Source organism: Puma concolor, chromosome A3 (assembly GCF_028749965.1).
Source record: "Puma concolor isolate L17-30 chromosome A3, mPumCon1.1.hap2, whole genome shotgun sequence".
NCBI classification, from domain to species: domain Eukaryota; kingdom Metazoa; phylum Chordata; class Mammalia; order Carnivora; family Felidae; genus Puma; species Puma concolor.
The window spans coordinates 118,570,124-118,594,431 of NC_141669.1; the positions used below are offsets into that span (position 1 = coordinate 118,570,124).

General features: G+C 44.0%; 2 protein-coding genes across 8 annotated transcripts in view; both read right to left on the reverse strand.

Moving 5' to 3' along the window:
* SLA2 (Src like adaptor 2) overlaps positions 1–7,291 on the reverse strand; it is a 31,439-nt gene extending 24,148 nt beyond the window's left edge. For 2 of the 3 annotated variants that reach the window (XM_025932378.2, XM_086702130.1), the window contains exons 1-2: positions 6,366–7,291; positions 3,175–3,308 (exon numbers count right to left, since the gene is read on the reverse strand). In XM_025932378.2, coding sequence (XP_025788163.1) covers positions 3,175–3,265 — 91 coding nt within the window. In that variant the 5' untranslated portion in view covers positions 3,266–3,308; positions 6,366–7,291. The other variant, XM_086702129.1, reaches the window with a different exon arrangement.
* Positions 7,292–10,937: 3,646 nt separating this feature from the next.
* The window catches only part of NDRG3 (NDRG family member 3), a 68,302-nt gene continuing 54,931 nt past the window's right edge, over positions 10,938–24,308 (reverse strand). For 3 of the 5 annotated variants that reach the window (XM_086702136.1, XM_086702135.1, XM_086702139.1), the window contains 8 exons: positions 22,938–23,041; positions 21,688–21,753; positions 21,514–21,565; positions 17,684–17,731; positions 15,048–15,083; positions 14,908–14,959; positions 13,660–13,698; positions 10,938–12,547 (listed from right to left, as the gene is read on the reverse strand). In XM_086702136.1, coding sequence (XP_086558262.1) covers positions 12,366–12,547; positions 13,660–13,698; positions 14,908–14,959; positions 15,048–15,083; positions 17,684–17,731; positions 21,514–21,565; positions 21,688–21,753; positions 22,938–23,041 — 579 coding nt within the window. In that variant the 3' untranslated portion in view covers positions 10,938–12,365. The remainder of the gene's footprint in view (positions 12,548–13,659; positions 13,699–14,907; positions 14,960–15,047; positions 15,084–17,683; positions 17,732–21,513; positions 21,566–21,687; positions 21,754–22,937; positions 23,042–24,308) is intronic. The other 2 variants (XM_086702138.1, XM_025932778.2) reach the window with 1 other exon arrangement.

The window sequence follows — 24,308 nt, forward strand, 5'->3', positions numbered from 1 at the left end:
CAGCTCCCTCAGCACAGGATGTTCATCCTTCGTCCGCCTCAGGGATCAGCCTGCCCATTCTAACTAGACCTCCTGATATCTGTCTGGGCCTTCTCATCCTGAAAACCCTGCCCTCCACAGGCTGCTGAGAGCCACTTCACCCACATCCAGTGTCCCTCCCTCTCCTTCCTCCTTATCCCAGTTCATCAGGGGTCTCTGAAACAAAGGGAAAAGAGAGACAGACTTGTTAGCACATCAGTGCATCAAGCTATGAAAAGCAATCAAGGTCAGCAAGAAAAGTTTATCTGTCTCATAGATGCTCCTGAAGGATCCAAGGCCTCAGCAGGCTCTGTGAAGCCTTCTAGACAGATGCCCCAGGAGATGGGGAAGGGAGAGCAGATGAACAGACAAGGACCCAGGGGATGGGTGGGGCAGACCCAGATTTGGACACTGTGTGATATAAGGGCCTAGGCTCCAGGTGGACATGGGAAGAATGACACGGCATTCCCAGAAAGGGACCTGGTTCCTACATGTCCTCCCAGACACATGTGCCGATCCACATGGTGACCACAGAATGGAGCTCCTCAGAGCTGTCTATATAGCACAGGGCCTGGCCATCACATGGTGCAGGGAAATGCCTGATGCCTGAAAATGCCTGATGCCCAGATAAACAATGCAAGCAAGTCTTGTGGAGGGCATCCTTCAACAAGATGGCCCGGAAGGACCCCTTTGCCTCCTGGAAGCCCTGGAATTGCACCCCTACTTGTTACTGAGCTGCATATGCTTGCTGTCCCACTCACTGACCATCCTCCTGGACAACTCGCCTTCATCCTTCACTCCCTGGATAAAATGTCCCTTCTTGGTGAAGTCTTTGTGATGAGTCCCTCAGCACACACTTTCAATAAGAACCCCTTAAAACACACTGTCACCAAAATATAACAACTGCAACTGACTATTGGTTTAGCTCCTGTCTCTGGGACTTGACTGTCTCTGAAGGCAGGGGCTGTGCCTATCTTGTCCATTCTATGTCCCTTGGCCCCGGCACAAGGCCTGGCATGTGGTAGAGCCTTGGTAGATTTTGAACAGATGCAAGACTGATGGACAAATGACTCATGGAAGGGGCTGCCCCAAATCTGTCCTCTTGCTGGGACCAGGGGTTGACCTACCAAGAGAGAGGCCCACCCTTCCCCCTGGAGACCCTGTCAGAGAGAGGAACACAGTTCCCCTTGGGTCTCACAGGCAGGGAGAACCCCCAGAGCACCTGCCGGAGGTCAGCCCCCTCAGCAGCCTGGCCATGACTCAGAGCAGCATTGGGGCCGTGGCCTGTGGCTAGATTCAGAGGAAACGAGGGGGAGGTCTGTGTGGTTTCCAGGTCTCTTCCTGCTCAGCCTGGTGGGCCCCAGGCTCTTTGTGCAGACTGAGTGGCTACAAAGAGGCAGCTGCCTCCCCAACAGAACTACAGAGCCCAGGGCATTAATGCCTGTGGGAGGCTGGCATTAGGAAGATGAGGATATTAGGGGCAGGGCTGCGGAGGGGAAAGAGGCCTCAGCTATTGCAGGGGAATTTTCAGATTGGGGATAGCTTCTGCCCAGACATCCAGGTATTTGGCTCCGTAGTCTCCTAGTTCTGTTTAAGTGTGTGCCCATGTCAGTCCTCCTAAAAGTGCTGCTTGGTTTAGAGTAATTTGTTATCTGTGATGGTTAATTTTATGTGTCAATGTGGCTGGCCCACAGTACCCTGATATTTGGTCAAACACCAGTCTAGAAGTCTACATGTTGCTGTGAAGATAACAATTTTTTGTTTGTTTGTTTGTTTGTTTTGTTTGTTTAGAGAGAGCAAGAGAATGTTTGTGAGTCGGGGAGAAAGGCAGAGTGAGAGAGAGAGAGAATCTTAAGCAGGTTCCATGCTCAGTACAGAGCCTGGAGTCCAATGTAGAGCTCAATCCCATGACTCTGGGATCATGACCTGAGCCAAAATCAAGAGTCAGATGCTTAACCAACTGATCCACCCAGGTGCCCTGAGATAACAATTTAAATCAGTGGACTTTGAATAAAGTAGATTACTCTCCATAATGTGGGTGGTCCTCATCCAGTCAGTTGAAGATCTTAAAACAAAAAGACTGAGGTTCTGAAAGCAAGAGGGAATTCTGCCCCCAGACTTGACTGCAATCTTAACTCTTCCCTGGGCCTCTAGCCTGTCAGCCTATCTGGCAGAATTCAGACTTGCCAGCCCCCACAATTGCATGAACCAATTTCTTAAAATAAATTCTGTGTCCACACACACACACACCCACATACACAAACCCTATTGGTTCTATTTCTCTGGAGAACCCTGATGAATACACCATCAAAACCCCAAATCAGGATGTGATTCGAGAAACTATTTGTGGGTTGTTTGGGGGAACAAGAAACAAACTGGGGCTATAGTTTTGATACCAAAATATTAGAATTTATAGGATATTTTGATTGTCCTCAAAATGGGCATTTTCAGTCAGGACTATCTTAAAAATCATAGTTGTAGTTTCAGCGTATGCATTATATGTCCCAGTTTCTTCCAATTACCATGCCTTTAATTTTGTTCCAAATATTGTACAGGCTAAGAAGAGACACTTTGCAGCAATGATGTCCAATAGAACTTTCTGTGATGATGGAAGTGTTATAAAACTGTGGTGTCCAATAGGTAAACACTAGCTACATATGGCAACTGAGCACTTGAAATGTGGCTGATGTGACTGAGGAGCCACATATTTAATTTCATTTTAATTAATCTTACTTTGAATTTAAATAGCTGCACATGGCTAGGGGCCATTATACCGGAAAGTACAGCTTTGGAGAGCTACAGAAGTGGAGCTGGTCTTAGATTTGGTCTTGGAATTAGCAGCTCAATTTCCTAATAAACTGGTTGAAGAGTAGGGAAGCCTTGGGAGACACCTGGGGGACTAATATGCCCTCTTGGTTAGCACCTGTTACTCACATTTTCTAGTTTATCTAGTTGTTTAATGTTCTGACTGCTGAAATGTAAGCTTCCCCAGAGCAGGGACACTGCCTGTACGGTTCACAAAGAAGGACCTGGTATACAGCAGGCACTCACTGACACCTGAAGTCAGGCTGGAGTGGCTGGTCAGGAAAGCCCACAGAGGCAGTGGTGTCTGGGGCTGTGCAACCTTACCGTGTGTGGGAAGGGCCCACAGCCTACCTGCTTGCGTGGGCACAGGGCCTGGGCCTTGGACAGAGGGGCTTGAGCTTGGGCTTGGCTGGGTTTTCCCTCTGCTGGGCTGTCCTCCCATCGTTCCTCAGCAGACCACTCAGAAGCACAGGGTCAAGGGAAATCTGAAAGAGATACTGTGATGGACACAGAGGCCCCGGATACCCAGACACCCTTTCCCTTCCCAGTTCAGCCCTGCTGGCAAAAGGGAATGATGCCCCTCCCAGCAGGACCAGACTCCAGCCCCTCCACCGGACTCAGGAGGCTCTCTGCAACTAGACCATTTTCTCTGGCAGGCCTACCTTTTCTACACTGCAGCCATACTCTACTCTTTTTTTTCTGGGCTTTTGCCTATGTGGCCCACTGGTTGGAATGTCCTTTTCCCTCTTGGGGCCTGTCTGGATCCCACCCTTCCCTGGCAAGATTTCCCTGAATCCCCCAGCCCTCAGCAATTATTCCTATGACAGGCCTACTCTGAACCATTTCTTGATGTGGGATCACATTCTGCCACTGGGTGGCAGGGCACAATGACAGGACCCATGGCTAGGGTTAGAGGTGGGCAAGGGTGGGGATCCAAGGAGGCTTGGGAACTCATGTCACAACAAGCTACGGTGACACTGAGCACAGTTATTAGTGCTCAGTGTCACTGTTTTGCACAGGGCAAAGTAAGATGACTAGGAGACTGCATGCCATAGCGATGACTTATAAGGCTTTGGAGGGATTGGCTGTTGAGCCACTTCCCTGCTTTTTGCCTCCATCTGAAAAATGGGGATAACAATACCCAACATCCGGGTCCAAGAGATAAGGCATGAGAAAAGCTTGGCCAGGGCCGTTTCATTTATTGTGTCCTGAATGTCACTTCACCAGAGGCCACTCTCTCTGTCGACTCCCTGTTGTGCTCCTCCTCAAGTTGTTGTTTGTTGTTGTTTTAAGATTTTATTTTTTAGTAATCTCTACACCCAATGTGGGGCTCAAACTTACAATCCTGAGATCAAGAGTTGCATGCTCCACTGACTGAGGCAGCCAGGTGCCCCCTTCCCAAGTTTTAATTATTCATTTATTAGTGTTTACTTGTTTAATTTGTCATTATTCTATGGCACAATGAGTACAAAGATCTCTTTTTGCCTATTTCCTCAACATTTCATGAGACATTTGGCCCATAAAAGGCACTCAACACACACTAGCTAAATGGACCAAAGTGATTATTAGCTCTTTGGACAAGTGTCTTATCCTTAGAATAATTTTTTTTAATGTTTATTTTTGAGAGAGAGAGAGAGAGAGAGAGAGAGCGAGCACAAGTGGAGGAGGGGCAGAGAGAGAGAAGAGACACAGAATCCTAAGCAGGTTCCAGGCTCTGGGCTGTTAGCACAGAGCCCAACACAAGGCTCAAACTCATGAACCGTGAGATCATGACCTGAGCCAAAGTCGGACACTTAACCGATTGAGTCACCCAGGCGTCCCTAGAATCATTTTAATTCCCAGGTTTCTAGGGTAATGCTAATTTTTTCAAAAACTTTATTAAAGTAATTCAGGGAGGTAGTTTCATTCTTTCAGATGGTTCCATCCTTTTCAGTAGAGACAAGGAATAATTGTACCAGTTTGGTTCTCTGGAGGAGATCACAGAATGGCACAGTGACATAGCACGGGCCTTGCCTTTGAACCCTTCACCATGCCTGATTAAGTATGGGTTTCTGTCATCATCATGGAGAGTTCAGTACTCATGAGGATGGAGCTCTTTAATAGAAAATAGGCCCATCTTCAGGAAATGGCTTCCAGCACCTACTTCCTGCTCAGACTTTGGGATCCTGAAGCTGTGACAGCCTGAAATGGGCTCTAATGCCCTCACTGCTACAGCTCCTCTTCACATCAGGGTTTGAACATTCTTGTTGCTCACCAGCCTTTCCCTTCCCCTTAGGTATCAGATACAAGCTCTATGCTTAACTGTGCAGACACAAGTCCAGAAAAATCTCAGAGAGAAATCTTTTCTGGGTAGCATGAGTGACTAATTCAGACCAACCAGGTTCCATTTGTGACCTTGAGCAAAGCACATAACCTCTGTCTCATCTTTGAATCAGGGATAGTACCAACTATAGTACCAACTAGGTTGTGGGGAGAAGTCGGGGAGCCTGGTATAGAGTGCTCAGTAAAGGTTAGTTTCCTTTTCCCTCCTTCAACAAGACAAAGTCACCATAGTCACCAACTTTACTAAACCCAGAGACTTCTTTCTGCAGCAAGTGGAGCTGGGGGATGGACCCAAGAGAGGTAGGAGAGCCACAGTGAGGCTGGAAGCTCCCCAGACCTCTGCCAGCTCCCCTCACCTGGCCTGGTCAGGGCCAGGGCACTTCCTGGGGGCAAATGAAGACCACGGGGTGTGCAGGCCTAGAAGGAGGAGATGTTGGCCAAAACTTTAGAGAGAATCTAATTATTAATTGCACAAGTCTTTGAAAAATTAACTATGTGCAAGGCACTTTCTAGGGGGCCCAGGCCAGTGGGTGGAAGGAAAACAGTAAAGGCTGCTGAGATCAGCACACTGCCTACAGTTGTTTTTTGATCTTCTCACTTGATCATTTGAGAGGTCGGCAGCTTTGAAACCCATTCACGTACAGTGATCAGGGCTCAGAGAGAACAACCTCGTGTTCACTCTCATGTAGCTGGTTAGTGCAGAGCCTGGGTCTATAATCCACATCTTTGTTTTTGTGCTTCTGGAGATAATTTCTCAGCGGCAGAGGTTAAGAGTGATGAATTTGATTAAGCTAAAGGGAGACCTCTCTCTCAGCTGAGAAGTATCACCCTTTTGAGAGGAATTGTAGACTTTATAGCCTTCAAAGATTATAATCCAGACTCCTCTCATTCACTGACGTTGAAAGGCTGTAGCCAGAGGGGGGTCCAAAATCATACAGCAAATTGGTGACTGAGATGGGACCAGAAGAGACATGAAGACAAGCTGGAGGAAATAATGTAATGCTTTGGGGGCAGGGGAGGCCAAAGGCCTGGGTTCCTTTGGGGACCCTCAAAACCACCCCCTTACATCCTCAACAGAACCACTTCTTTTCCTGGAACTCCTTCCCCCACTGTAAAGCTCACTCCCAGCCTCTGGGGGGACCATCCTTCCTCATAGTCCTAAGACCATACTTACATACTTACAAACATACCAAGCTTACATACCAAGCAAACATACTTACTGGTTTCCAGTCATCAAAGCTTGGGGCCAGGGCTCAGCTTAGATGCATGCTTTGACTGGAGAGGATAGGGCTTTGGAGGGCCCTTCTGGACATCTTCCAAAGTCCTTAGTCCTAGGGCACCCAGAATCCTCTCAGCTTGGGAGTGTCTTCAGAGAGATGCTCTTGGTATCGTTGTGGGTAGCTCTGCATCTGCAGTGCTCAGCAGTTTGTACACCTGGGATGAGAAAGGAGACTCATGCTCCTTAGAGACCCCCAACTGGGCAGCCCTCCCAAGCACAGCTAGGCCAGGGAAGAAGGCTCGGGGCTCTTTGAGCTCTATCATAGGGTCTTTGGGGCTCCCAGCTCACATCTGCAGGCTCTGTGGTTCTCACAACCACCCATTTCCTCTGACGGCATCACAGACCATCAAGGAGCCACCTTCCCCAAGTTCCTGTTTCTAAAGGAGAAGCAGCTGCCTTGTCATCCTAGAGGGAGAGGTTTTTCTCTGGCTTTGTGGCTTGGTCTTGCCTGAGGAACATGGAACTGAGGTAAGTGAGGAGTTTCCCATGCTTACCGGACCATTATAATCACCTGAGTCTCTCGCTGGTATCAGATTCCTGGGATCCCCCATCTTCTGTGTCCAAGTCACCAGAGGAAAGCCAAGGAATCTGAATTTTATACACTCCCAAGAGATTCCCTTGACTGGCTTTGGGGGAAACACTGCCTTGGAGTGATGTGTCCTAATCTTTAATGTGTATAGGTATTCCTTGGGGATCTTGTTAAATATTTATTTTTGAGAGGGAGGGAGGGAGTGAGAGGGACAGAGAGGGAGGGAGAGGAGAGAGGGAGCAGATACACTACTGGGGGAGGGGCAGAGAGGAAGATCATGACTTGAGCTGAACTCAGAAGTTTAACCGACTGAGCCACCCAGGCTCTCCTTCGGGGATCTTATTTTTTTTTTTTTTTCAACATTTATTTATTTTTGGGACAGAGAGAGACAGAGCATGAACGGGGGAGGGGCAGAGAGAGAGGGAGACACAGAATTGGAAACAGGCTCCAGGCTCTGAGCCATCAGCCCAGAGCCCGACGCGGGGCTCGAACTCACGGAGCGCGAGATCGTGACCTGGCTGAAGTCGGACGCTTAACCGACTGCGCCACCCAGGCGCCCCTCGGGGATCTTATTAAATAGCAGATTCTAGTTTGGTGGGTCTGGGGTGGGACCTAAGATTCTGTACTGCTAACAACTCCCAGGCTATACCCCACAATGCTGGTCCATGAACCACTTTGGGCAATAAGACCAAGACAGTGGTTCTCTAAGTGTGGTCCCAGGCCAACAGCCTCAGCATCATCTGGGAGTTTGTTAGACATAAAAATTCTTGGGCCCCATCTCAGATCTGCTAAATCAGAAACTCCATAGGTGGGGCCAGCAAATTGCTTTCCACAAGCCCTCCAGGTGTTCTAATACACAGCCCAAGCTTGAGAATCACTCAGCTAGGATAAAGAATTTTAAAAATCTTTTAACTTGTTTTATTTTTTATTTTTTGTTTAAATTTACATCCAAATTAGTTAGCATATAGTACAACAATGATTTCAGGCGTAGATTCCTTAGTGCCCCTTACCCATTTAGCCCATCCCCCCTCCCACAACCCGTCCTGTAACCCTCAGTCTGTAATACTCCATTGTACATATATACCACATCTTCTTTATCCATTCATCCATCGATGGACATTTGGGCTCTTTCCATACTTTGGCTATTGTTGATAGCCAAACTGCGCCTGGGTGGCGCAGTCGGTTAAGCGTCCGACTTCAACCAGGTCACGATCTCGCGCTCCGTGAGTTCGAGCCCCGCGTCGGGCTCTGGGCTGATGGCTCAGAGCCTGGAGCCTGCTTCCGATTCTGTGTCTCCCTCTCTCTCTGCCCCTCCCCCGTTCATGCTCTGTCTCTCTCTGCCCCAAAAATAAACGTTGAAAAAAAAAATTTTAAACATTGGGGTGCATATGCCCCTTCGAAATAGCACACCTGTATCCCTTGGATAAATGCCTAGTAGTGCAATTGCTGGGTCGTAGGGTAGTTCTATTTTTAGTTTTTTGAAGAACCTCCATACTGTTTTCCAGAGTGGCTGCACCAGCATTCCCAAAAAATCTTTTTAATGTTTATTTTTGAGAGAGAGCATGTGCGAGCGGGGGGGGGGGGGGGGGGGGGGGAAGGGCAGAAAGAAGGAGACAGGATCCAAAGCAGACCCTGCACAGAAACAGCCCGATGCAGGGCTTGAACTAAAGAACCATGAGATTATGACCTGAGCTGAATGAAGTCAGACAAACATCTGAGCCACCCAGGCACCCCAGGATAAGGAATTTGATAAATTGTCTTTGTTACCTCATTCATTAAAATTTAAATAAAATCCTCATCTCATTAAAGTCTAAATAACCACACCTATGGCTGCCTTTCCATTAGGGGGCTTAGTATTCCTGGAGACATCGCTTTTTAACACAAAATGGCACTGAAATAGCTCCTGACTATAGCTCAGACCATAGTCTTTTCTAGGGCCCTTGCAGCCTAAGAACACATTTCAGCTCAGGTTTTTTCTCCCAGGGAAGGTTGGTTTGAGATTTAACTCCACGGGCACTTGGTGTAAAGAGCTGAAAGGAGGGGCGCCTGGGTGGCGCAGTCGGTTAAGCGTCCGACTTCAGCCAGGTCACGATCTCGCGCTCCGTGAGTTCGAGCCCCGCGTCAGGCTCTGGGCTGATGGCTCGGAGCCTGGAGCCTGTTTCGGATTCTGTGTCTCCCTCTCTCTCTGCCCCTCCCCCGTTCATGCTCTGTCTCTCTCTGTCCCAAAAATAAATAAACGTTGAAAAAAAAAATTAAAAAAAAAAAAAAAAAAAAAAGAGCTGAAAGGAGCCAGAGTGGAGGCACATCCTGTGTAAGATCATTCTAATTAGAATATTAGAATGGGTGATGGCCAAAGAATGTGGCCTGTGGCAGGGAGGGAAGTGAGCACAGGCCCACCCTCCTGCTCTTGTCTGCATACAACTCTGACGTCCACCTTCTTATTTGACAGACTGGCCTCAAGGTTAAATCAAAGGAGGCACCTGAGAATTAGTTTAAAAGCCCGGATCTGCTGTTTATTAGTTTTGTGACCACTTGTAGCACCTCTGGGCCTGTTTCTCATCCATAAAATAGGACTAGCATTTACCTCACCGGACCAATATTATGAAACATATAGATGGTACAAAGGCCCCCAGCCTATGACAGATGCTCAATAAAAGGCAGAATATGAGGGGCACCTGGATGGCTCAGTCAGCTAAGTGTCTAACTTTGGCTCAGGTCATGATCTCACGATTTGTGAGTTCGAGCCCTGCATTGGGCTCTCTGCTGTCAGCATGGAGCCCACTTAGGATCCTCTGTCCCCCTCTCTCTGTCCCTCCTCCACTCATGCTCTCTCTCTCTTGCAAAAATAAACATTAAATAAAAAAAAAGATAATGCCAGAAAGTGATATAATAAAATCTTATTTAAAAAAAGGCTGAATATGGAAATGCATTGATTTTGGAAGAACTGGAAAAATTTTCAGGCTAGGTGACCTCGGCCAAATCACTTAATTCTCCTCACACATTCCTTGTCTATGAAACAGACTTGACCACTTTGCAGGGGTGCTGTAAGAACTGGGTAAGATGATTTACATGGAAGAGCTTTTATATAATCATCTTGGGTAATCTAAGTGGCCATTTCCTTGACTCTCACAAAGCAGGCATCCAAGTGTTTCTGGACTGAACAGGGAGAAAGGAAATGAAAATGATAAGAGAAAAAAGTATGGTATGGACCAATCAGGTGTAGTCAGTTGCAGCCTGACTCCAGTCACAAGGCTAAGGTGGGAAAGCAGGCAGCCATTCATGTCAGGTGTGGCAAGAAGGCCGGAGTGATGTGGGTTTTAAGAGCTGCGACCATCAGACCACCTCCAGCTCAAAAACTGTTGTCCTGTATTGTCGGGAATTCAGCTCGGTGCCCTGTATCTCTGTCCACATGCATTTGCTTCATCTCCTTTCCCAGGATGAGCAGGGTCCATGTCATGTAACAAGTATCTTCCATAGACACAGCAACCTCGATGTACTTACTATATGGTAGCAGCAGCCCCTGGATCATTTGAAACTGATGGTGGCTTCCTAATGTTACTGGTCGATACAAAGAGCCATTTCTGGAGAAATGAAGTCTGGTCTGTTTGAGGAACCCAGGCATGTGGTTGCAGACTACTAAATCAGGGTGGGACTCAGCAACCCCCAAAGGTGGCAGAGCTGAAATGTGAAACGCCTTTCCAAGACCTTAGCGTTTCCTCCTTCATTATAAGCCACACAATCGGGCTTCTGATGATTTTTGGTTTGAGGGGAATAGCAGTGTGTCAGATGGGCCTGGAGTTCACTCCTAGATGGGCTTACTGGTATGACCTTGGGCAAATTATTTATCCGGAGTCTTCATTTCTTCTTGGGTGAGATAATGATCGGTATGTGAAAAAGCCCAGCATGAAGCCCAAAAACACAAGTACCCTGGTTCCACCCTGAACCCCAGTGAGTGGCTTGAGAGAAATAACACCAGCAATCAGGTAACAATGAGACATATACAGCTTTATTTAATAATCTGTAAAAAGTTGTACTCTGGCAGAGTGACGCATTCCCTATCTCAGCAGAAAGCGAACAGTGTGTCTGAAAAGCCCCTTCCTAAGATTCGGAACTGTCTAACCCTGAGCTTACATCTGATGCCATCACGAGCCGGGGCCCTGCTGTGCGGCAGCTGGTTTCATCCTCTTCCCATTGATACTCTGGCTGGCTGTGACCCCTCACACAGCATTCCACTAAACACAACTGTACCTGCATAGTCTGTCCTTATAGACGAGCCCCTTCCCTCTCTTTTTAAAGAACTGTCAAAAATCTTTCTGAGAAATGGGTTCTGTACCAATTTCACTTAGCATCCACTAAGTCAGCTGAAGTCAAGGCTATGCCTATTATACATGATATTCCGTTGATGTCTGTGCCTTTTTCCCCCAGCTGTTTCCTCACCATCTATGTAATTTTCAGGCCATACCTCTCCTTTCTCTGAGGATTGAGGGGTGGAGAAACACTCTTCATCAGACTCAGGAGGCACTTCTTGTGGATATCTGGTAAGTGGTATCAGACACTGCAGCAACAGCAGTTTTGCTCTGGCAGAGCGGAGGCCTGATATTTTGTTTTCCACCTTCCTGTGCTAAGAGAGTCCAGTAATTAAGCCACGCTCACTTCTTAGGAAAACTCCATATTGCATCAGAACCTCATCATTCCTGGGCTTCTAAAAGAATATTATCCCTCCCCTTTATTTACAGAATAACATATGTGAATGCATTTGGACAGAACAAGATAGCTGGCCACCCTGCCTGCCTCTCTTATGTAACAGGCTCCCTTCTATTGGTCACAATCAATAGTAATCATGATCTTCCACATTCCTCAGAGCTGCTGAAGTCACTTTGCAAATCTTGTTGACTAATTTGGAACCAAAAGAGAATGCAGGGGTCTACCCAGCCTAGAAACCTGTTCTGTAGATTTCCCTTAAAAACACCATTGAAAATGAAACGGAAAAAAAAAAAAGTCCCCCCTTTTTTTTTTGTTGTTTTGCAGAAGCTCTACAAGAAAGCATATCTAAAATCACAGAACTATGCACACACAAACACAGACACGCGTGCTCACACACATACACCAGGATCAAAGAATCTTGTCAGATACGTAGTTGGGAAAGCACGAAGAAAAGCTGGCAAGGGAAGATATGGAAATTTGATCAGCTAAAGATGCTGGAATGTTATAGTAATGGCAAGGAAGTGGTTCTTGGTACATACAAAAAGGAGGGTGGGCAAGCAGAGAGAATGATAAATCCACGATACCAGAGAGTGTCAGTGGCCATGCAGGAGTTAAAGATAGATGCCAGTTTGCTGGATGAAATGTTATATTATGGAGTGGTCGTTTGAAGGAGGATGGACTTGCATGGTCCAGGGGAGGATCATCTGCTTAACAGGACACCTCCATGGTCTGGTGTCTGTCCACAACATCAGGGGACTCAGAGGATTCTTGAGTTCCATCTGATTGATTGCTGGTGACAGATCGGCTGAAGGCACTTTCTCCAGAGCCGATGCTACTTGAAGTTGAGTGGGTTCGTGATCGGGCGAGCCGGGTCATGCTGGCAGATGGTACTGCAAGAAAGAACCAAGAGGACTAGAAGATGGAGCCCTGGCTAAGCTTAGCTAATCCAGAAATTTCACCAAAGGCTTTGCTTTATGTTTAGCTTTCCCAACCCATTTAAGGGGAGACCCAGGACAAGATACAGCCATCTCCATTTTGCATTGTTTGCTTAGGTGAGTGGCTATATGCAAGGTTCATTTAATCCTCTGGATCTGATTGGAATCTCAGCTAACTCTAGTCTATAGGAGAATAAGGGGAAACCTAAGTCCAGAGTACAGCCTCTTAGCTATGCCCACGCCATTCATACAGTGATTAGGAAGGAGGCTTTGGGAACCCAAATGGGTAACCAAAACCTGCAGTGCATGCAAGACTAAACCAAAAGAAAGATGAACCACACAAGTATGAAGGTGTTTCACAAACACAGTGCAAGCCCGATACAACAAGACTACCATCCGTGTCCACAGGCTATCCTTGCTACCTGGGGAGGAGACATCCAGGAAGGTGTGGGTGTAGGGGAGGACAGGTGGGCTGGCGCTGACCTCTATGCAGACAGCAAGGTACATGCTGCCTGCAAGGGAAGGACTCTAGGAGTGGGTGTTTCACTCAGACTACTGTTCTACCACTGCTTTGACCCTGTGGTCCCTCCAGCTTGGCCAGGACATGGCCTTACCTGGCATAACTTCCCTGCCTATCTTCCTGAGGCACTGGCTACTCCCTTAGCTGTCATTTCAATGCTGGGGTCAAAAGATGCCATCACCTGCCAAGTTTTCCAGGCATAGGCTCTGATATTCCTATTTAGAATCAAGGCTACCCTTTAATTCCTGTGTCTGGGGTTCATGCAAGGATCAGTAGGTGGTGGTGGAAGAGGGGCCCTGCCTATAAAGTTTTGGGTACTGCTGTGACCCTGGATCTGGATGATAAGAGAAAGCTTGGCTATTACAACCCGCTCCTTTCTTCCTGGGGAACCAGGGCTGGACCTGCAGGCTAACCCTCTTAGGGAACAACGAGCCACGTTCTATCGGGCTCTCACTGCACAGGAAAACCGCGGACATGCTGCAGGCAGCCATACAGCCAGGAGAGCATGGCTGGGAGGCAGGGGCGGGGCCAGCACAGAGGAAGGTACCTGACTCGGTGCTCAGGTGACTGAGCTGCACATACGGGACTGGAAGCAGGATGGACACAGGAAAAGGCAGGTTAGTGATCCAAGAGTGCCAAGTGGCAACCTCGGCTGCCCAGTAAACACTGACAGAATACTTTAAGGGACAAAGTTTTATTTTAAGCTCCCAGAGAAGAGGTGAGGCTGACTGATATTTTATTACCATCTAGGGTGCCTCTCTCAACTAGTCAAGGGCAACTGTTTTCCCCATACACTACCAACAGCCATCTGTTTAGGATTAGAAATGGGCTGGAAGATCAGCTGTTTCCTAGGAAAGGGATGAAAACCGGGTAGGGAAGGGACTTCTCCTCCCAGTGAGCCAGAGAGATGTGGGTGTGGGCTCGGTTGGTAGTGGCTCACAGACGGGGATGACACAGCCACTCTAGACGAGACATACACAGTCTGCCTGCCAGGCACAGGGCTGTACCCAGGGGTCAGCTGCTCCCCAGGCAGCGGTCCAATGGCCATTTACCACACTTATACCAAAGACAGGAAAAAAATCACCCTACTGGGTAAAGAGCTCTGTACCTGGGTTGAAGAGAGTTTTTCTTCTTAAAAATTCCAAGAAAGGAGCAAGTGTGGATAGTCTGTGACAAATGAGAAAGCTGAGGGGTCTCACAATACAAGAGACCAGGACAGTGGCACACAATATGGACACATCCTTGGACTCACTCTAAACTACTCTGCAAGTTCATTTCCTATTGTGGGGCGGATGTAACTGAGGAGATTACCCTTTTCTTCTGAAGTCTCCATTGTGTTTTTCTAGGCCAGGCATCATAACCAGCTGAGTTCAAATGCAAATTTCAGATTCACAAGTTTAGGAAAGGCTAAGTCTCAGTGGTTGAAAAGATGGACTCTGGAGTCAGACTGCTAGGGTCTGAATCATAGTTCTGCAGGTGAACTGTTATCCTAGGAAATGTGTTTATTAGTCTCTTTAAGCCTCAGTTTCTTCTTCTATAAAATGGGGCTAATAACAGAACTTACCTCTTAAGGTTATAAACACAGAACGCCTGGCACAAGGCAAGTGTTTAGTAAGTGTTAGCTCACCTTATATATATACATACAGAAAAATATTCCATCAATATTTTGTTTTTTACTTGACTTTAGGCTGGCTACCACAGAGGTTATGCCCTGAGAATTGTGGGCTCCCCAGATGTCAAAATTGACCCCATTATCATTAAATTTTTGCTAGAAAGAAAGTTTTGTACTACTCACTGTAGCCCATTCCCTGCAAAAAGTACTTGAAGGCCTCGGTGAGCTTTCCAGGCTAGGGGAACAAATAAGAAGGTATTAATCTTTGCACAGGCAGAGAAGTAGAATCAAATGAGTGCTTTGTAAAAAAACAATCTCCTTACCTGAACTACTTGGGGTAGCCCACCACAGTCTGCCATCTAAAAGAGGAGAAAAATGTAAGTACTTAAACTTAGAGGATGTGCTGAGAATCCATGAGTCTTTTCAAATAGGACAGGATTAACTTAATGTTTAACTAAAGTGTATGTTTCCTCAATGCACTCTTATACAAAGACATATCCTAACAATAACCTTGGATATAAATCTGAAAAGATTATTTACTACTTATTAATTAGTAAGATGTACAGCCTGATTTTCAGGCCCAGGGTGAGAATTTTCCATTAAGGGTGACAGTGAAGTTACCACTACTTCACTGGTTTTGCCACTACCTTGAAGAATGCTACTCTCAGAGTCCTCAGTGTGACCCTAACTTCTCAGGGTACCATGCTTTGTAAGTTCCCTCTCATCCTAATATCATCTTCATTCTTCAACTAAGTGGATTTCTCCAATCAGATGGTGATGTTGAATTTGGCCAACTCACTTTCCTCTCAAAGCTGGATTTGGTGAGGCTCTCACTTTGTAAATATTTACAGCTGGTTATTCTCACCTGTGCAAGGATTTCTAGAGTAGAGTTTTGTTAGCAAGCATTGGAATTACCTGGAAGACTCGTTAAAACTCAGATTCTTGGGTTTCTGCCCTAGAGATTCTGATTTAATAGGTCTGGGGTGGGGCTCAAGAACCTGCATTTCCAATAAGCTCCCAGGTGAAGCAGATTCTGCCAATTTGCAGAAAACATGCCTTGTTTCTAAGGCATGACAGCCAACTACGGGCCTACCCTCTTCCTTCCAGCTGTTATGCATTCTGTACTCAGTATCCTGTACAGGCTGGCTGGAACTTTTCAAGAAAAAGATATAAACCATCGTTTCTATTCACTAGCATGAAAACATTGAGGTGGGGGACTGTTATTTAGCAGATGGGAATGCTACAGAAGGCACAGGAATTTGAGGTTAACAAGAGGCAGTGCCCTAAAATTCTAATAATAATATTAGGAATAAACATTTACCCTGATTTAAGTATAAAACACACCTAACTGGCACAGGCTATATTTTCATGAAGTTTAAGAGTCAAAACTGACATAAAACAGTTAACACACGTAGAGAGAAAATATTAAGAGCAACTATTTCCAAGCTTGATGCCTATTAAATAGTTGGAGTGTGGGCATTTTTGCCCAGAAATAACCACATCCATGGATACTACGGAGTTCAGTTTTATGCTTTCAGAATACTGATTCAAACCTGCAGGAAAAACTATTTGAAACCATATGCTTTAAAAAACAAAACAAATAAAAAGACTTCCTATTTTGGACCAGTTCATCAACCACTTGGACCTCAGAACATTCTGCATTCTGTTGCCTCAGAGCATTAACCCCATGTTCTATTTCCAGGAACTATGGCCTACTTCTGGTGAAAGGACTTCCCTTTCAAGCCACTTCAAAGAGAAAGGGAAGAAATCAGAGGTCTTTCAGGCTGAAAAAGTAGCAGTAAGCAACATAAGATCGGCACTTCAATACAGTAATCCATATTCAAATCAGTGTGTCAGGCTGAACATTTTACTACAGGCTGAAGAAAAAGCGAGGTTGACACTCTTGCCTGGGGTACAATGAATAGGGGAAGAAACTTGATACTGATTTCAGAAATTTAATATAAGAGCTGCTCTCTATCTGCTCTAAGAGAAAGAAAATGCACCCACCCCCTTCATTAGAACATTATTGGAAGCTTCCTTACCAATACAATAGGACTTAGCATGTAAATAATTCCCTCCATCTTAATTCTCACAACATTAAATAATGCTTATGAAGTTTTTAATGACACGGGAAAATGCTCATATCAAAAGTTGAGGAAAACAGACCCAGGGCTGTAAATATTCGATGACCTTAATTATGTAAAAAGTGTATAGGAATGGGGCATCTGGGTAGTTCAGTTGGTTAAGCATCTGACTCTTGGTTTCGGCTCAGGTCATGATGTCATGGTTTGTGAATTTGAAGCCCAGTGTCGGGATCCACACTGACAGCACGGAGCTTGCTTAGGATTCATCTCTCCCTGCTCTCTGCCCCTCCTTTGCTCGCTTTCTCTCTCTCTCTCTCTCTCTCTCTCAAAATAAATAAATAGATTTAAAAAATAAATCCACTGAAAGTGTATAGGAAAAAGACACCAATTTTTTTTTTTTTTTTTCCAACGTTTATTTATTTTTGGGACAGAGAGAGACAGAGCATGAATGGGGGAGGAGCAGAGAGAGAGGGAGACACAGAATCTGAAACAGGCTCCAGGCTCTGAGCCATCAGCCCAGAGCCCGATGCGGGGCTCGAACTCACGGACCGTGAGATCGTGACCTGGCTGAAGTCGGACGCTTAACCGACTGCGCCACCCAGGCGCCCCCTTAGACACCAATATTTTTTACCAGAGAACTTTGGGTGGTAGGATTATGGGTAATTTTTATTTATTTTGTTCTTTACTTTTCTCTTTTTTCCAATTTTCTACAAGGAGAATATATTCAGGAAAAAGAAATTAAAAAAAAAAAAAGAATCAGACAGAGAGAGAGAAATTTTCTTTCTTTCTAGGCAACTATTCCAGAAATACAGTAATTTGAACCTTGTATAATTAACTTACAAATTGGCTGGCAATGAGAAAAGAAAACACCTTACCTTTAGCAAAGTTGTATTTATAGGATTCAGGCGAGAATTGCATTCAACCTTAAAAAAAAAGAGAGAACAATTTTATGAACCATTAGAAAAATAAGAAATAGCTTGGCACGAGACTGATCTTCCAAGATCAAAAGCTCAGTTTGGAGATGGCTCAATCAGCCAAAGAAATGTCCAAAATACAAAGTAAGAGATATGTGATGCATTTGACATCTGATTGTTTCTGAGTAAATCTAAAAAGTCTGGCTAATTTCATTTTCTGAATCTGTTGCGAGTATGTAAAGAACTAAATGTTCAATCTAATTTCTCCTACTGGCTACATAACTTGGGGGTTAGTTACCTATTTTAAAATGTGAATTGGACCATGGGCCTCACCAGCTGGGGTCCTGATGGCTTCCCAGCACAAATGGCCCTGACTAAGCCCTTTGCACCCCCGCTCAACCCCACCCCACAGCTTACCCCTTTCCTGTGTCCTGGGTTTGCCATTCCTCACACCCTCTTTCCTGAGTCACAAGGTTTTTCACTGCCCCACCTAAATACTGACCACTCTATGTTCTCTTCTCTCACAGCAGTCATCATAATAAAGAATTACAACCTATGTATTTACATGTTTGGTATCTTATACTCTTAGATCCATGGAAGCAGGGACCTCAAAGAAAATGTTTTAGGGACATAATCTGCAGGTTCAGCAATGTTTTATGGCTAATTTGATCAACTAAATCTCTTTTTTCTTACACATGCTTGCCAAGCACACACATAAAAACACTGCTAAGAGCCTGGAATCTAGTGGGGGTGAAAATACATAATACAAGGCTGAAGGACATCACTTCAAAATTTCACAACTGAGCTGAGCGAGTAGAGAAGGATAAGTAGGATTTCAAGAGATAGAGTGAGAAGGGGTAGGTGTTTGAAGGCTTCCAGAGTCAAGGGAAAAGCATAAGCAAAGGACCAGGTGATGTGAAGTGGATGTGCAGAGCACGTGTGGGTTGCAGAGTAAGTGTGGTGTGAAGACACACTGTGAAGCGAAGCAAGTCTGGGAGGCAGACTGGAGCTGACCATAGAAGGCAAGAGGCCACAGAAGGTTTCTGAGGTAAAAGGATTTGAGTTGTTTTAGGAAAGTAACCAGCAGTGGCCTGTATGACAGACTACAGAGGCAGCAAGCCAGTTAGGGAGTTATTCAAATTACCTAGGCAAGAATCAGTAATCCGGCTGAACTCTGGGGATTGCTGATGGGCAGGTATACAAAACTCTTCTACAATCAGGGGATGCTTTAAAAGCCAGGATCACCAAACCAAAGTTTTGCTCTATACAAATGACAATGCAGGCAGTAATAAGCAAATGTACCAGTTTAGTACAGAATTACGCATTAACTCTGAAGGGGAGAATTTAAAAACTGGATCCCTAACTGCCAAGTATAGGTGAGAACATAGTAGATATGCAATAAATATTTTCTGGAAGAATGAGCTCCCATATCTGGATTTAATATAATAAATATGCTTTCCTTGGTTCACCACTTTGTAATTTCTACCAACTCTATAAGAATTCTCCATAGCTGGTGAGCCGAGCCAAGCACAATGGTTGGTTTTTTGACATGTCTACACTCTCTCCAGCTCCCCAAATGCAAAGACTCCATCTTACTCATTTTTGTATTCTCCACTGTATCGAGCAAATAGGGAGGAAGCTCAAAAAAATGAGGCTGAATGAGTAAGTGAGCAAGAACAGTTAGCAAAAGGTACCAAAACTTGAGGAGTTCCTTCCTGCTCTTCCCTGCATGGATAGCCTTCTAACCCCTACCAATCTATGGGATAAAATGCTAGCTCTTACAAGGGAGCTACGTTTGAATCTGTCTAGAAGAAAGCTCCTGAAATTCTTATCTATAAACACTGAAGGCGTGGAAATCATAACACAAGACCTTAGCTGTACTGGCCAATCTATATAGTCATGTAAAATTATTGGAAATGTTGCTTTAAGTCCATGCAAGTTAAAAAAAAAATTCAGTATTAGAAAATTCTGATAAGAGTATCTTCTAAAAACAACACTCTTTTCTTGTTTTAGGTTATATGTTTATGAAGAAAAAAAAATTTTTAAAGTAATCTCTACACCCAGCGTGGGGCTCAAACTCACAACCCCAAGATCAAGAGTAGCATGCTCCACCAACTGAGCCAGCCAGGCCCCCTGAATAGATGTTTTTGATAGGTATTTTTGTAGCATGTATCTCCACCTTTTAGTTAGAAAACAAATCATCACTATAACTTTGTAACACTGGGGGAATTATTTATTTATTTATTTATTTGGACGTGAGCACATTTACTTCTGTGCTCAAGCCGTGCCATGTATTTTACACCAGACACAGAATGTTTTACAGGATAATTCAGGGAGGTATGAATATATCATCATATCTACTTCACCCCAGGCCCATAAACCTTGTCTATATCTACACCTCTGATTAGTTACTAGACTCCCTTTCCAAAAAGCCTTACTCCCTCATGTTTTTCTCTAAACAGGGCAGAAGTGAAGACTGTCAAAGAATACCCGGTAATCTCACACAGATACCTAAGTTACGTACACTGTAGGAAAAACAAGCGCAGACATAAAAAATGTCAACTTCATTTGTAATAAAAAAAAAAATACATATTAAAACAGTGGGACACCATTTTTAACCTATCAAATTATTAATAAAATTTAAAAATCTAATGCTGGACAGGATGCTGTGAAACAGGCACTCTCATACATTGCTAATACCAACACACTGCTATCTATATCCCTTCTGAAAGGAATTTGGCAAATGTTATAAAAATTTTTGCAAAGGTTTATGATTTTTGACACATTAATTCCACTTCTAGAAATCTATCCCAGGGAAATGATCAAAAATTCATTATAGATGTTCAACAGCAACATTATTAATGGTGCAAAATCTGATATAATCAACTGGAGAATGAGGTTAAGTAAACAAAGGTACATTTACAAGACTAAATATTATACAGATGTATGTACTGACTTTATAATATGGAAAAAGGCTACTAAAAATACTATCAGTAATCAGGTCCCCAAACCTTATATGTTTAGTATCACCCAGTGTATGTTAGAGGAAAAGATAATAGTTTACCTTTGGGTAACGGGATTGTGATTTTTCCTCCTGTCCTTCTACTTTTTAATTTTTTCATTTTGTCTACAATGAGCATATATATTTTTACCAATGTGTTATGTACTTGAGGAGGAGGCAGAGGAAAGCATAAAGTCTCTCAGCAGCCTTCCAGCCTGCTGATACAGTTCCAGGTGTATGGTGGCTGCAGAAGGCCGAGGCTGTCAGAAATCTGACAATAAGCAAATGGTGTTTAGTTATACTACTTGCCACGAAGTGAATGGCAGCACATAAAGCAATCAAAGGTAAAAATGATCCCGTCTGATGAAATCTAGTGATTGATGAGGAATTCATTTTCCAAACTGGATAACAACGAGCAAACCCTGACACATGTAACCAGAAATGAAAGAAAAAACAAACAAACAAACAAAAAAACACTAGTATTTACCAACGGTTTCTAGTGTGCCAACAGTGTGCTGTATATACATTTTACTGCATTTTTTGAAAAACATTTATTTAAGAGAGAATGGGCATGTGTGAGCATGGGAGGGGCAGAGAGAGGGATAAAGAGAACCCCAAGCAGGCTCTGCACTGTTAGCAGAGTCCAACACAGGGCTTCATCCCATGAACTGTGAGTTCATGACCTGAGCTGAAATCAAGAGCTGGACGCTTAACCAACTGAGCCACCCAGGTGCCCCCATTTCATTGCGTTTTAATTTCACTTGTCTTCACAACATCAGGACATACTTACCACAGCCTCGACTGCAGGTGAACTGTCCCCTACCACCAGTAGAGTAGAACACCTGAGGAAAGGCAAAGTAAGTGGTGACATTCTGCAAACAGCACTTATATGCTACTGAATACTAAATTAGTCTATGAAAGGCAAAAATATTTAGCAACTCACTAGGGAAACTGAGGTACTTACTTTAATGTCTTCGATTTATTATCATTTTGGCCCAGCAACGGTCTTTCAATCTCCAGGTCTCTGCGTCTAGAAAAAAAGAAGGAAGCAATACACTTTTCAGGTAAAATCATGGCAATTCAGATTATTTCCTGGTTGTGAAAACCAAAATGTTTTGGAAGGAATATGAAACTCTCTTTCCTTCACACCTGATGAGGGAAAGGGCCCTGTGCACTTTGTTCACAAGCGGCCCTCTCAGTAGCATCGTGAGTGGTACAGAGCAGGAACAAGGTTCCTGGCTCAACCCTGATGGACACAGTGGGATGCTAAAAGTTTAGAGGCAACTTCAAAACTCAATGACAATGCTACTGAAATCCTCAAGTTCTAGTGTTTAATTTTCCAACTAGTTTACAGGAATAAATTCCTTAAGAAAAGGGGAACTTTTGAGGGAAAACCTGTAACTAACATAGTTTTACATGGTACTTAATAAACCTTTCTGATTTCAACTAAAAATCAGGAGGCTCTGTTATACAGAGGAAGGAGCTAGAGAGACCAAGTTCAAAATCTCTGGGTGAGTTTGGGTAAGTTACAGCTGACCCATTTTCTCAATCTTCTCCCATGTACCCAGAAAGCTAGCAGGAGCTAATAGTTTTACCCTGGAAAAGCTGGTCCCAAGATAAGAATCAGGCTCTCTCAATGACTGGGGGAGACACGAAAGTAGGTTTTGGAATACCAAACAAAAGAGAATTTACTAGTGTCCATGCGCAACTTCTGCCTGATGACAAGATGTCAGCAAAGAGAAACGGAATCAAGGCCCAAGACTTCTGTTCTTTCCTTCTTCTATATGTGTTTTTCTGTCTCGCCTCACACTACCTGTATGTTTTTGTGTGTATGTAACTTAGGCACTTTTTTGTCTTAAAACATCCTAAAACTACAACTGGTACTTGAATTTGCCCAAAACAGCCTTCAGTTCATGCATTCTTTTCCCCCCTCCCCCCAAGTAATCTCTACGTCCAACATGGGGCTCGAAGTTACAACCCCAAAATCAAGAGTCGCACATTCTACAAACTGAGACAGCCCCATTCATTCTCCTTGAAAGCTGTTTTCCTATCTGTCTGAAAGCCCCTCTTTTTCTGTGGTACAACATCATGAAAGCAATCTCATTACACAACACTGGAAAAAGTAGTTTATTTCCCCTTCTACTCTCCTTCAAATGTCCATTATCTTTTTAGAACTAGTTTATACTTAAGTGGAGGAATAGGAAACAACTGTACCCATTATAAGAACCCAGGAAGAGCTGTAGGTTTTCTTGGTTGATATCTTGGGCAATATGCAGTCGGTAAGTTTGAATCAGGTCCAGGTTGGCCTGCAACTCTTCCTAGAACAAGTGAAAAGAGACACAGGTAAACTTCTGAGCTACAGCACAAGTGTATGTTGTTTGGTTTGCATTCTCAATGCCCAAAGCCAAATCTCTCTGCTCATCATGGCAAGTGGGGCACAGGGTATGACTTTTAATCTTGGGGTTGTGAGTTCAAGCCCCATATTGGGTGTAGAGATTACTTTAAAAAAAAAAAAAAATAGAACGTAAGACTTCTCTTAATAGACATAAATCTTTATAATTAACTTATCTGTACTGATATAATACAAATATAATCACTGTTAGTGTATATATATATATATATATATATATATATATATATACTATCACTTAGTAATATCTATAGATTACATTCCATTTATATTTTTCAAGTTAATTTATCATTTATTTAATCTTATTACCAATACTATTAATGGTATAAAATACAAGAGAAACAAATAGTTCATGCAGTGTAGTGAGTCTCCCTCCCAACCAACCATTGTCCAACGGTCTCTCTCTTGCTGGCCTTCTAGAGGTCATTAGAACAGCTGCCAGGTTCTTGTGTACACAAGCATATATGTACATATGTGTACACCTGTACACAAGCACACACACATCCAGTAATCGGTTTTAAGCAGAAGAGAAAATGTTTGCTTTGGTGGGAAGAAATGTATCAGGGATAGTGAGGAAGCCAGTTAATCCAGGGCAGTGTATGTAAAGGTCACCATGAAATCTTGTAGAGAAATATAGATAAGGAAAATATTTGTTTGCATTCTTACTACTGTATGCATGAAGTGAGCCAAGAATATAATTGGAAACTGACCAAATGGATCAGAGTCCACCTGAAACTGAAGGGCACTAGAATCACTCTGAGAAAAGTGGTAAATGCTAAAGAAATTATAATAAAAGTAAATAACGAATGAAGCACATAGTAATTGGAGATGAAATGATCTAACCAGCTCTCCCTTAAGAGTTTAGAGAGGAACCTGAATAGCAAAATTAGAGATAAAAGAGGGAAGAAGTGATAATGGTATAAAAGGGGTAAAATTGGCTTAAGTGCTAATGGACTTCTTAGGTAAAGCTGTTATATAAAAATTGCCCCCCCTTTTTTTTATAAAAAACACAAATCGTGGTCTGCTAGACATACCTTGCTTCTCCCCTTAAAGGATGGTAGAGATCACTCCTTACCATATGTATGTATCATATATGTAGCTGTCTCGTTTATTTATACTACCTGTTTCTCTACAACCTTAATACAAATGGCCACTCTTGCCCGTGACTCTGGGGA